General features: G+C 41.6%; 1 protein-coding gene across 2 annotated transcripts in view; it reads right to left on the bottom strand.

Annotated features, from left to right (window-relative positions):
- LOC140734481 (gamma-aminobutyric acid receptor subunit alpha-3-like) overlaps window positions 1-13280 on the bottom strand; it is a 507133-nt gene that overhangs the window by 261790 nt on the left and 232063 nt on the right. For both annotated transcript variants that reach the window (XM_073058484.1, XM_073058483.1), the window contains exon 5: window positions 8234-8454. In XM_073058484.1, coding sequence (XP_072914585.1) covers window positions 8234-8454 — 221 coding nt within the window. The remainder of the gene's footprint in view (window positions 1-8233; window positions 8455-13280) is intronic.

The raw sequence follows: 13280 nt of genomic DNA, 5'->3' as shown, positions 1-13280 counted from the left end.
GAATTTGGCCTTCCCCATTCTCTTCATCCTTCCTCTCTCTCCTTTGTTCCATCCTCTGACTCCTTCCCCAACCTTCTCCTCCCTCTCATTGCTCGCTCTTTCCCCTCACCTTTCTTTTCTATCCCTCTCCCCTCCATCACTATCGCCACCCCTCACTCCCCCTCCACCTCCCTCTCAGAACGCACAAGAGTCTTGCATTACTTTGTTGTTTTGTATTTACTATTTCTATAAATATTTTCATCTTTGTGAGCTTCACATGAACAAGGAATTTTATTGCACCCTACTGTATTTGACAATAAAGTTATCTGTTCTCTTCCTCCCTGTCTATCTCTCCCACCTTCTTCCTTTCCTCCATTTCTCTCCCTGCTTTGCTGCCCTTCCATCTTACTCTTCCTCCCTACCTCCCTCTCTCCCTGCTTCACTCCCTCTCTGCTATCCCCTTCCTTCTCAGTTTTGACTGCCTTCCTATTGCATGTCTATTGCCACCACCTTCTTGTTACACCAGTGATCCCAACATTCCTGTTTTCTGTTGCTCTCGTTGACTTTGTCATTTGTTCCTTTGGCACTCACTTTCTCTTTAGTCCCAGCGTTTAGCAGTTCTGCTGCCCGAGATGGTTTAAGTGAGTATCTCAGGGTGCTGGTACTTGGGAGATGGAGAAACAGCAGCAGCAAGGGTCAGGTTGAATATTCAGTGTACGATGGGCTGACCCAGAGCTGATACAACCACATCACCCATGTCTAAGCACGTGTCAAGCTCCTCCTTTGGGAAGGGGAGACTGAAGAGACACGGGAGGAAGATTGGGTGATAAGGGATGCGCATCCAGACACAGCACAGAATCATGTCTGTGGAGCAAATCATTCCGTTAATGAAGTCCTTTGGTCTGTCAATAATACCAGGCAGCAGTAAACTCACCCAGTAATCTCTACATTGCCATCGATTATCACTTAGCGCAGATTAAATTCAGCCGCTCATTGAAGATGCATGAGTCTCAAATCGACCTCCTCCTTCCAGACTCCTCTCTTCTCTCCACCTCCCTCCGGTCCATTTTTTCAATCTCTGTCTGCATCCCTCTCTCATTTTCACTTGTTCTGCCTTCTTTTACTACATTCTCTCTTGTACTCTTCTGCTTTCTGAGATCTGATCCTAACAGCACCTTCCATTTGTCAAAATTAAATTATTACTGAAGACATTATCATACTGTCAGCAAAATTTTCAGCCATGCAGTACTTGTAATAATTTAGATTAGTACAAGAAGTCTAGAGGTTCATTTGTACTTATGGGACGGATATCCTGAGAATGATCAGCAAATTTGAGATTACTATAGGTAACAGAGAGGTGGCAAAGGTAGGATTATTAGATATATTTGAGGTAGAGTTATATAAATATTTGAAAGATCTTCTATCTCCTGGAAGAAAATATTTTATTATTCTGTGTTTTTCGCTTGTTTTCTTTGTTGCCATTTGTGTGATTTTTTTTGCACCCGGGGGCAGGGGATTGCTGTTTGATGTTTTTTCTTTGAACGGGTTGGTTCCATGGTTTTTTCTTTCGTGACCGTGGGGAAGACAAGTTTCAGGGTTATACAATGCATACATATTTCAATAACAATTGTACTTTGAACTTTGAGCTTCAAATCCCTGACAACCAGATTCTGGAACGGCTCTTCCCTACAACTGTCAGACTTCTGAACCAATCACAGGTGAATGCACTCAGTCTTTTTTTGCAGGGCTGGAGAATCAAGAACTAGAGGGTGTAGGTTTAAGGTGAGAGGGGAAAGTTATAATTGCACATGAAGAGCAACTTTTGTTTTTATACAGAGGGTGGTAGGTATGTTGAGTGAGCTGCCAGAGACCTTAAGGCCATAGGTTATAGGAGCAGAATCAGGCCATTTGGCTCTTCGAGCCTGCTCCACTATTTCATCATGGCTGACCCAATTCCCTTCATGCCCTGAGCAATCAAGAATCTATCAACCTCTGCCTTAAATATACATAAAGACATGGCTTCCACAGCTGCCTGTGCAAAGAATTCTACAGATTCACCACACTCTGGCTAAAGAAATTCCTCATCTCAATTCTAAAAGGACACCCCTCTATTCTGAAGTTGTGTCCTGTGGTCTTAGACTCTCCCACCTTGAGAAACATACTCTCATCTTCCACTCTGTCAAGGCCTTACACCATTTGATAGGTTTCAATGAGGCCACCCTTTGTTCTTTTGAATTCTAGTGAATACAAGCCCAGAGCCATCTAACACTCTTCACATAATAAGCCATTCAATCCTGGAATCATTTCTGTTAACTTCTTTTGAACCCTCTCCAGCTTCAGTACATCCTTTCTAAGATAAAGGGCCCAATCTTGCTCACAATACTCCAAGTGAGGCCTCACTAGCGCTTTATAAAGTTTCACATTACATCTTTGCGTTTATATTCTAGACCTCTTGAAATGAATGCTAACATTGCATTTGCCTTCCTCACCACTGACTCAAGCTGCAAGTTAACCTTTAGGGAATTTTGCACAAGGAATTTCAAGTCCCTTTACACCTCAGTTTTTTTCCCCTATCTTTTTCTCCATTTAGAAAATAGTCATCCCTGTCATTTCTTCTGCCAAAGTGCATGACCATACACTTCCTGACATTATATTCCATCTGCCATTTCTTTGCCAATTCTCCTAATCTGTCTCCAAGTCCTTCTGTAGCCTCTCTACTTCCTCAAAACTAACTGCCATTTCACCTATCTTCATATTGTCCACAAAATTTGCCACATTTCATCATCCAAGTCAATGACATTTAACGTAAAAAGAATCGGTCCCAGCACAGACTCCTGCAGAACACCACTACTCACCAACAGCAATCCAGAAAAGGCTCCCTTTACTCCCGCTGTTCGACTCCAGCCACTCAGCCACTGCTTTATCCATGCTAGAATCTTTCCTGTAATACCATGTACTTGTACCACTTTGTTAAAGGCCTTCTGTAAATCCAAGTACACACCATCAACCGTTTCTCCTTTGTCTATCCTGCTTGTTATTTCTTCAGAGAATTCCAACAGATTTGTCAGACAAGATTTTCCCTAGAGGAAACCATGCCTCCTACAGCTTATTTTATCATGTTCCTCCAAGTACCCTGAGACCTCATCCTTAATAATCACCTCCAACGTCTTCCCAAACACAAAGGTCCGACTAACTGGCCTATAGTTTCCTTTCTTCTGCCTCTTTCCCTTCTTGAAGAGTGGAGAGACATTTGCAATTTTCCAGTCTTCCAGAAACATTCCAGAATCTAGTGATTCTTGAAAGATCATTACTAGTGCCAATATAATCTCTTCAGCCATCTTTTTCAGAATTCTGCAGTATACACCATCTGGTCCAAGTGACTTAGCTATCTTCAGGTCTTTCAGTTTCCCAAGAAACTTCTCTCTAGTTATGATAATTTTACAGACTTCATGACCCCGATACCTGGTGTATGGATAGGAAAGGCTTATGGATAGGGTAGGAACATCCTCCTTTACTCCCTGTATATCCATGACTGTATTGCCACATACAGCTCCAATCTGCTGATTAAATTTGCTGATGGCACTACATTGATTGGCCTTATCTCAAACAATAACGAGGTGGCCTACAGGGAAGAAGTCATCTCTCTGACACAGTCGTATCAAGAAAACAACCTCTCCTTCAATGTCACAAAAACAAAGGAGCTGGTTATGGATTACAGGAGGAATGGAGACAGGCTAGACCCTATTGACATCAATGGATCTGGGGTTGAGAGCGTGAACAGCTTCAAGTTCCTCGGCATCCACTTCACCGAGAACCTCACGAGGTCTGTACATTCTGACTGTGTGGGGAAAAAGGCACAACAGCTCCTCTTTCACCTCAGACGGTTGAGGAAGTTTGCTATGGGCCCCCAGATCCTAAGAACTTTCAACAGGGGCACAATTGAGAGCATCCTGACTGGTTGCATCACTGACTGGTATGGGAACTGTGCCTCCCTCAATCGCAGGACTCTCCAGAGAGTGGTGTGGACAGCCCAGTGCATCTGTAGTTGTGAACTTCCCATGATTCAGGACATTTATGAAGACTGGTGTGTTAAAAGGGCCTGTAGGATCATTGGGGACCCAAGTCACCCCAGCCACATTCTATTCCAGTTGCTACCATCCGGGAAATGGTACTGCAGCATAAAAGCCAGGACCAACCGTCTCCAGGACATCTTCATCCACCAGGCCATCAGACTGATTTAAGTGTATTCTGTATTACATTGACTGTTCTGTTTATTATAAACCATTATAAATTACTATGATTGCAGAAGGCACATTTAGATGGAGACGTAACATAAAGATTTTTACTCCTCATGTATGTGAAGGATGTAAGAAATAAAGTCAATTCAAATTCAAATTCAGGTGTATGGATAGGAAAGGTGTTTCGACAGGAAAGGTGTATGGATAGGGAAGGTGTATGGATAGGGAAGGTGTATGGATAGGGAAGGTGTTTCAACAGGAAAGATGTATGGATAGGGAAGGTGTTTCAACAGGAAAGGTGTATGGATAGGGAAGGTGTTTCGACAGGAAAGATGTATGGATAGGGAAGGTGTTTCAACAGGAAAGGTGTATGGATAGGAAAGGTGTTTCGACAGGAAAGATGTATGGATAGGGAAGGTGTATGGATAGGGAAGGTGTATGGATAGGGAAGGTGTATGGATAGGGAAGGTGTTTCAACAGGAAAGGTGTATGGATAGGGAAGGTGTTTCGACAGGAAAGGTGTATGGATGGGGAAGGTGTATGGATAGGGAAGGTGTATGGATAGGAAAGTTGTATGGATAGGGAAGGTGTATGGATAGGGAAGGTGTATGGATAGGAAAGGTGTATGGATAGGGAAGGTGTATGGATGGGGAAGGTGTATGGATAGGAAAGGTGTATGGATAGGGAAGGTGTATGGATAGGGAAGGTGTATGGATGGGGAAGGTGTATGGATAGGGAAGGTGTATGGATAGGGAAGGTGTTTTGACAGGAAAGGTGTATGGATAGGGAAGGTGTTTCAACAGGAAAGGTGTATGGATAGGGAAGGTGTTTTGACAGGAAAGGTGTATGGATAGGGAAGGTGTTTTGACAGGAAAGGTGTATGGATAGGGAAGGTGTATGGATAGGAAAGGTGTATGGATAGGGAAGGTGTATGGATAGGAAAGGTTTACAAGGTTAGGAGCCAAATGCTGGCAAATGGGCATCTTGGTGATCATGGATGCAATGAACTGAAGGGCTTGCTTCTATGCTGTCTGACTCTATGAATTTATCCCCTCCCTAATGGTGCCTTAGTTATACCTCTTCCACTATTGCCACCTCAGCATTTATAATTGCATTTCTTCAGTATGTTCCATAATATTCAGAATCAGATTTAATGTCACCAGCATATGTCGTGAAATTTGTTAACTTTGCAGCAAAAGTACAATGAATTATGCGATAAATTAATATATGAAAAAAACTGAATTACATTAAGTATATATGTCTATTAAATAGTTAAGTTAAAATAAGTAGTGCAAAAAAAAACAGAAATAAAAAATAGTGAAGTAATGTTCATGGGTTCAATGTCCATGTAGGAATCAGATGGCAGAGGGGAGGAAGTTGATGCTGAGTAGCTGAGTGTATGCCTTTGGGTTTCTGTCCCTCCTTCCTGATGATAACCATGAGAAGAGGGCGTACTCTGGGTGGTGGGGGTCTTTAATGCTCCATCATTACTTTGCACCACCCCGTTGTTTTTGTGCTCATCACTGGATCACATTATACAATAATATATTGTGTCTATTACTTATGCAGTGAGCAAGGAAATTCATTCCATCCATGTCTATATTATAGCAAACTAATCTGAATCTCAGCTGAGGTTAATGGGGAACTGGTTCAGTCCAGCATAGATTAGGCATGATGGGATAGGTTTGACGGGCCAAGTGGCCTCAACTCCCCTGGTAAAGAAGGGAAGCAGGGAATTTGATTGCATGGAAGGCTGAGGTGGAGAGGGTGTGAATAACAAAGGGATGGGGTGGATCGCTTCTGCAGGATGATGGGAATTATACAGTCAGCTCAATCATTAAATGACAGAGCAGACTTCTAATTTGCCCATTGGCATTCTTGCATATAATCATTGTGTGCATTAGCAGGCACAATCATGTGCACAGACTCACAAACATAAATGCAAAACTTGGATTTCTGCATTCAACGTTGTGCAATGCCGGAGAGATTTTGTAACAACTTTGTGTAAGTAATTGTCATGTTGGAGAAGAGCAAGTGAAGACAAATAACCACAAAGCTTGGTATGAGTGGGCAGGGCGTCAGAGAAATGAAGGCCGCAGATCCAGAGTTCAGTTGCTGCAGGACAAGAACCTTCCATGGTCAGCCTGACCACCATGATCCTGACCGTGGCTTGACTTTTTCCTGATAAGGCTTTCATTTAAAATACGAGGCTAGCTCCGGAAAGCAAGAAGTGCTCATGAGTAGAGGCACAGGCAATAAACTTACATCAGTTCAAACAGCACCTCATGAGACCAGGGCCTTGCACTGAAGCACACAACTGTTTTGAAAATAGTTCTCTTTATATTCAGAACCAAACCCAAGAACTGCAATTCAACTGAAAAAGTCAGAATCTTCAAGTGAAAGAGTTATGCAGCAGGTTCTTCAGCCCATCATTTCCATGCCGACTGAGATACCTGCCAGAGTTAGTCCAATTTGCCCACATTTGACTCAATCCCTCTAAATCCATCCAATCCATGTTCCTGCCCAAGCGTTTTAGTGAATATTGATTTTGCACCCGCTTCTGCCACCACTTTCTTGTTCCATGTACTCATGTGAAAACTTCCCCCTCAGGTCCCTTTTAAATCTTTTCCCGCTCACCTCGAACCTATACATTCTAGTTGTGGACTCCCCTTACCCTGGAGAAAAAAGGCCATCCACCTTATCTATATCCCTCATGATTTGATAATATGTAGCCCTATACGGTCAGCCAGCTTTTAAAAAGGAGAATCTAATTTACAAGCTTAACTAAAGTAAACAGGTGATGAATCATCTGGATTCTGTTCAAAGTAGAATGGCTTACTGATATCATTTTGAAGAAAAGCTCCTGACCAGCTCCATTCTGGCCCAGGCACAACTCCACTCCCCCATTGACATAGTCTATTCTGAAGTGAGTAGACAGCACACTAGTAATTGAATTGAAGTATTCACTGTCCAGAAAAGGTGGAATGGACATTAGATTCTGCCATCCATGGTTGTGCCCGTACCCTAACCACCCATAACACTATGATAAACAAATCCAAACTGGAGATACAAGACCCTGCAGATTCTGGGATATGGAGCAAGGGATTCAGCAGGAGGAATAGACCCAGATGAAAAGTCTCAACCTAATACATCATATCTACCCATTTCCTTCCAGGATATGGCTTGACCACTAAGTTTCTCCAGAATTTTGCATTTTACTCCATATCCAAATTGGTCAGTGCTAAGAATTACTAATGATTGTTAGCATAGTTGCAAAGAAAGCATGAGAGCTCCTCTACTTCCCCTGGAGTCTGTGCAGAATGGCCATGTCATCAAAAACCTTGGCAAACCTCTATAGACGTGTAGTGGACAGTGTGCTGACCGGCTGCATTACAGCCTGGTATGGAAACACCAATGCCTTTGAGCGGAAAATCCTACAAAAGGTAGTGGATTTGGTCTAGTATGTCATGGGTAAAACCCTGCCAACCATAGAGCACATTCACATGAAATGTTACCGTAGAAAAGCAGCATCCATCATCAGAGATCCTCACCACCCAGGCCATGCTCTTTTCTCGCTGCTGCCATCACGTAGATGGTACCGGTGCCTCAGGGCTCACACCACCAGGTTCAAGAACAGTTACTACCCCTCAACCTTGAACTACACTCATTCTATTTCTGGTGTTCCAACAACCAATGGTCTCACTTTAAGGACCCTTTACCTTGTTATTTCATACTCGTTATTTATTGCAATTTGCTTATATTTGCATTTGCACAATTTTTTGTTCGTTGATCCTGTTTACAGTTACTATTCTAAGATTTGTTAAGTATGCTGGCAGGTAATCTTAGGATTGCATGTGGTGACATGTATGTACTCTGCTAATAAATTTTATTTGAAATTTACTTGGATTTTTATTAGTAAGTGGTGCATTCCGCTTGGTGATGTAAACAGGTTTTGATATAGACTTTGGATAACTTGAACGAAGAGCAGCTGAGCTCTGAACTGAGTGATTTCTTACCGCATGGTGTAGAGCAAGGTACCATTGTCCACCAGCCTCAACAGCTTGTTTGGAGTGGTCATGTTATGTGCCACTGACTTCTTCCCATTGTGAAAGAAGGTGTCTGGAGTCCAGATCTTGCTGGCCAGGAGGTTGTTCAGTGGCAAAATGCGCATAGGCCCTTTAAATTTGAGCCGTTCATCTCTCCAGCTCTGACGGAAAAACACATCGACGGTATACTCCTGCGGTCAGGAGACATAAAGGGAAGAGTAAAGTCGTTAGGAACACAAATCGCTTTCTTAGCACTCCTCCAGCCTGCCCTCCTCTTCCCATTCACATTGTTGGCAACTAATTACAACATTGGCTTCACTACCCTATCAGATTTTCCCTCACACTCTGTCACTTCTAAGAAGATTACCCAAGTTTGTCTGAACTTTCCTTATTAGCTACCTCCACTGATCCGGACAGCATCCTGATAAACTGCATCTGCACACTGTGCAAACCCTCCACATCCTTCCCGTAAATTGGGAAACCAGAACTGAATGCAAAACTCCAGGTGTGGCTTAACCAGACGTTTACAAAGCTGCAATGTAATATCCTGACACTTGAACTTAATTTCTCAATTAAAAGGTAAGCATTCCATTTGCATTCTTTACCACATTCTCAACCTGTGTAGCCACTTTCAGGAAGCTGTGGACTTGGACCCCAAGATCTGTCTGTCCATCAACAGTGTACTGTCCCTTTAATATCCCAAAGTGCAACAATACACATTTGGCCAGTTTAATGTGCATCTGTCATTTCCCCACATTTACCTTCAGCTGATTTATATCCTGCTGTATCATTTGCCAGACTTCTGTGCTATTCACGACATCACCAATCTTCAGATTGTCTACATACTAACCCACTAACCACCCCATTTATATTTCAATCCAGGTCATTTATATGTATCACAAATGACAAAGGTTCCAGTGTGGATCCCCATTGATCATTACCCTCTGTCTTCTATGGTGAATACTAGTGTAAAGAACTCATTGAGGACCTTACCCATATCCTCCACCTCCAAGCACATGTTCCCTCCTTTATCTTTGAGTGATCCTACCCACTCCCTAGTTATCCTATTGTTCTTGATATATGTGTAAAATGGTTTGGGATTCTCTTTAATCCTAATTGCCAAGGATTTTTCCTGGCTCCTCCCGGTTTTTCTAATTCCCTGTGGAGTTTGTTTCTGGCTTCTTTATAATCCCCAAGTGCTCTGTTTGACTTTAGCTTCCTAAATCTTATCCACATTTTATTTTTCTTCTTGACTAAATTCACCACCTCTCTTGACATCCAAAATACCTTTACCTTGCCATCCTTGTTCTTCCTTCTTACTGGAACATATACCCTGTGCAGATGGTCTTTAAACACCATCCACATCAAATGTGGACTTGCCAAAATAAGCTATTTCCAATTAACTCACCCTTGTTTCTAAGACTTTTGTAATTTATCTTGCTCCAATTTAATGCTTTCCTGTAAGGACAATACTTATCTTAATATATAGCTATCTTAAAACTTTAGTATTGATCACTGTTCCTAACTGTTCTTCCAAGGAAGGGTCAGTCACTTGGCTAAGCTCATTACCTATCATCAGGACCAGTTGGACTCTCTTCTTAATGGACTATCTACATCATGATTGAAGGAAATTTCCTGGATGCACAAAGCAAATTCTGTCCCATCTAAACTCTTTGCACTAAGAAGGTCCCAGTCTAATTTAGGGAAGTTGAAGTTACAGTTTATAACAACTGTTGTTTTTGCACCTTTCTTTAATGTGCCTGTATATTTTATTCCCAATGTCCCCATGGTGGTTGGTGTGTCTGGTGAATAATCTCATCAGAGTGATTGTACCTTTTTTTTTTGAGTTCTATGCATATATACTCAGTGAATGAGACCTCCTTTGTGTCCTGTGCAGCTGTGATATTGTTTCTGATTAATAATGCAATTACATTACAATCTATCCAACTTTTACCTCTCTCTCTATCTTTTCTAAAGCATCAGACTCCTGTAACATTGAGCATCCATTCCTGTCCCTCTCACAAGCAAGTCTCTATTATGGCTAAAGCATCATTGTTCTGTGTACTGATTTATGCTCTAGCTCTATCTGCTGAACTCATCATGTTCCTAGCATGAAAACCACACAGATGTTGAGGCGAGCAAGGACCAGCCAAGATCATAGTAAATGGTGGGGCAGGTTTGAGTGACCTGGTGGCCTACTCCTGCTCCTATATTTTATCTTCTTCTGGTATGAGGAGGTGACTGCACAGGATGGAAGTAAGCGCAGAGAGTTGTAAAGTTAGTCGGCTCCATTATGGGTACTAGTCTCTGGAGAATCCAAGTCACTTTCAAAGAGCGGTGCCTCAGAAAGGAGGTGTCCATTATTAAGGACCACCATCACCCAGGATGTGCGCCCTCTTCTCATTGCTACCATTAGGAAGGAGGTATAGAATTCTGAAGGCACACACTGAATGATTCAGGAACAGCTTCTTCCTCTCTGCCATCTGCTATCTGAATGGATATTGAACCCATGAACACTACCTCACTACTTTTATAATTTTCCAGTTTTTAGCACTACTTATTTAACTATTTATACTTCCTGTAATTCAGTTTTCTTCTTCTCTCTATTACCATATACAGCAGTGTACTGACACCGCCAAGTCAACAAATTTCATGACATATGCTAATGATATTAAACCTGATTCTGATTCTGTCACAATATTTACTTTCTGAACTAAAGATAGAAAATAAAATATTTGAACAAAATCTGAGTTCTGACAGTAAATATGGTCATCTGGAAATTAACTCCATCTTATAAGCGGTAAGCATTAGTTACGGACATGTATTTTATTCATTTTTAAATATAACACTGGCTGGATTGAACTTCTCCATTGAGTTTGGTTAAGGTCAATGCTGATTTCATGGTGTAATAATGAAGAACTTCACCTAGAGGGTAAGAGCTGCTGGGGTTAGTTCCCATGAATCAGGGAAGATAATTGTTGTGTATTTAATATTTCAGCGATGTTTGAGAAATATTGTAAACTGTCCTGAATTGACCGGGATTTGGAGAGGGGGTGTTGAGCATAAAGTTTCTCTCTATGCTGATGACTTATTACTCTTTCTCTCAAATCCGTCTACATCCTTACCTCTAATGTTTTCACTTCTTGACCAGTTTAGCCAGATCTCTGGCTATAAACTTAATTTACATAAGAGTGAACTTTTCCCAATTAATAAAGAAGCACAAGAACTAACATTTTGTGATCTCCCTTTTAAAGTAGTCCATAATCAATTTACTTATCCTGGAATTACAGTCACAAGGAAGTTTAAAGATCTCTTTCGTGAAAACTTTGCCAATATTTCATATGCTATAAAACAGAGTCTGGTACAATGGTCACCTCTAGCTATGTCTTTGGTAGGTCGTATTAATGTTGTTAAAATGTATGTTCTCCCCAAATTTTTATACTTATTTCAATCTATCCCAATTTTTATTCCTAAATCTTTTTTTGATTCCTTAGACTCTATTATTTTGTCATATCTGTGGCAGAATAAGCACTCTAGAATTAATAAAATCCACCTCCAAAAATCTAAAAAAGAGGGTGGCATGGCTTTACCTAACTTTTGTTTATATTATTGGGCAGCTAATATACGTTGTGCTACCTTTTGGTCTTTCTTCCATGGCCAACCCGAGTGCCCTAACTGGGTGGCAATGGAGTTGAGCTCCACTAAAGAATTATCTATCTCTGCACTTCTTGGCTCTGCACTCCCTAGTAGTCTGCCCTGATCAATAGCTAATCCTCTTGTTAGACACACTTTGCATATATGGGCTCAGTTCAGGAAATGCTATGGTTTCCAAGGATTTTCCTTTTCCAGCCCTGTCGCACATAATCACCTTTTTTTACCTACTACGTACGATTCAGCATTCCATGTTTGGTATAGGAAGGGCATTAGACATTTTGAAGATCTTTTCATTGATAATCGCTTCGCTTCTTTTCAGCAGCTCTCTGTTAAGTTCAACCTGCCTAACGCTAATTTTTTCAGATATCTCCAAATCCGACACTTTACTGCTCCTTTAATTCCTAACTTTCCTGAAATGCCTGTGAAAAATGCTATGGACCTATTTCTTTCCATTAATCCACTAGGTAAAGGTTTAATTTCAATTATCCGAGATAAACTAGCAGCCTTACGACGGGCCCCTGTGGATAAAATTAAAATGGCCTGGGAGCAGGATTTAAATATCTCCTTATCCGAGGAGAGCTGGGACTCAGTTCTCAAATCGGTTAACTCAACCTCTCTTTGTGCTCGCCATTGCCTTTTACAGTTTAAGATTGTTCATAGAGCCCATATGTCTAAATCTAAACTATCTCGATTCTACCCTGGCATTAGTCCGCTCTGTGATAAATGCAAGAGGGGCGTGGCCTCTTTCATCCATATGTACTGGTTCTGTCCTAGCTTGGAGAAATTCTGGAAAGATGTCTTCACTACATTATCGTGTATTCTGAATCAGCACCTAGAACCAAACCCCTTAATTGCTCTGTTCGGTTTTTGGGGCGAGAGAGATTTATGTCTGGGTCCGACCAAATGCCGAATACTATCCTTTGCCTCTCTCCTGGCTAGACGCTTGATCCTTAGGTGGAGAGATGTTGCCCCGCCCACTCATGCGCAATGGCTTAACGACATTATGGCCTGCTTGGACCTCGAAAAAATTCATTATTCAGTTCTTAATTCGGATCTAAAGTTCCATAAGGTCTGGGGACCTTTTATCGAGTACTTCCATAACCTTCCTCTTGACTAGGGTTTTTTTTTCTTATCTTTTTTTTTCTTCTTCTTTTCGGACCCTTGCTTTCAGCTCCCTTTTTTTTCTGGTAGTAGGCATTATTATCCTTTGTTGCTAAGTGTATTCACAGTCTGGGAGTTTGACTGTCCTGACTTATACTCTCTATATTGTGTTGTGGTCGGTCTGGAGTTGTTGTTGTTTTCTTCCTGTGTTGTGGGGCTTGGGGAGGACACTAAGCTTACTTGTCTTTAATTTAGGTGCTTT

The sequence above is a fragment of the Hemitrygon akajei genome, chromosome 10 (genome assembly GCF_048418815.1).
Source record: "Hemitrygon akajei chromosome 10, sHemAka1.3, whole genome shotgun sequence".
NCBI classification, from domain to species: domain Eukaryota; kingdom Metazoa; phylum Chordata; class Chondrichthyes; order Myliobatiformes; family Dasyatidae; genus Hemitrygon; species Hemitrygon akajei.
Note: the sequence above shows the minus strand (reverse complement) of the source record. Positions and strands in the feature narration are given on the sequence as shown.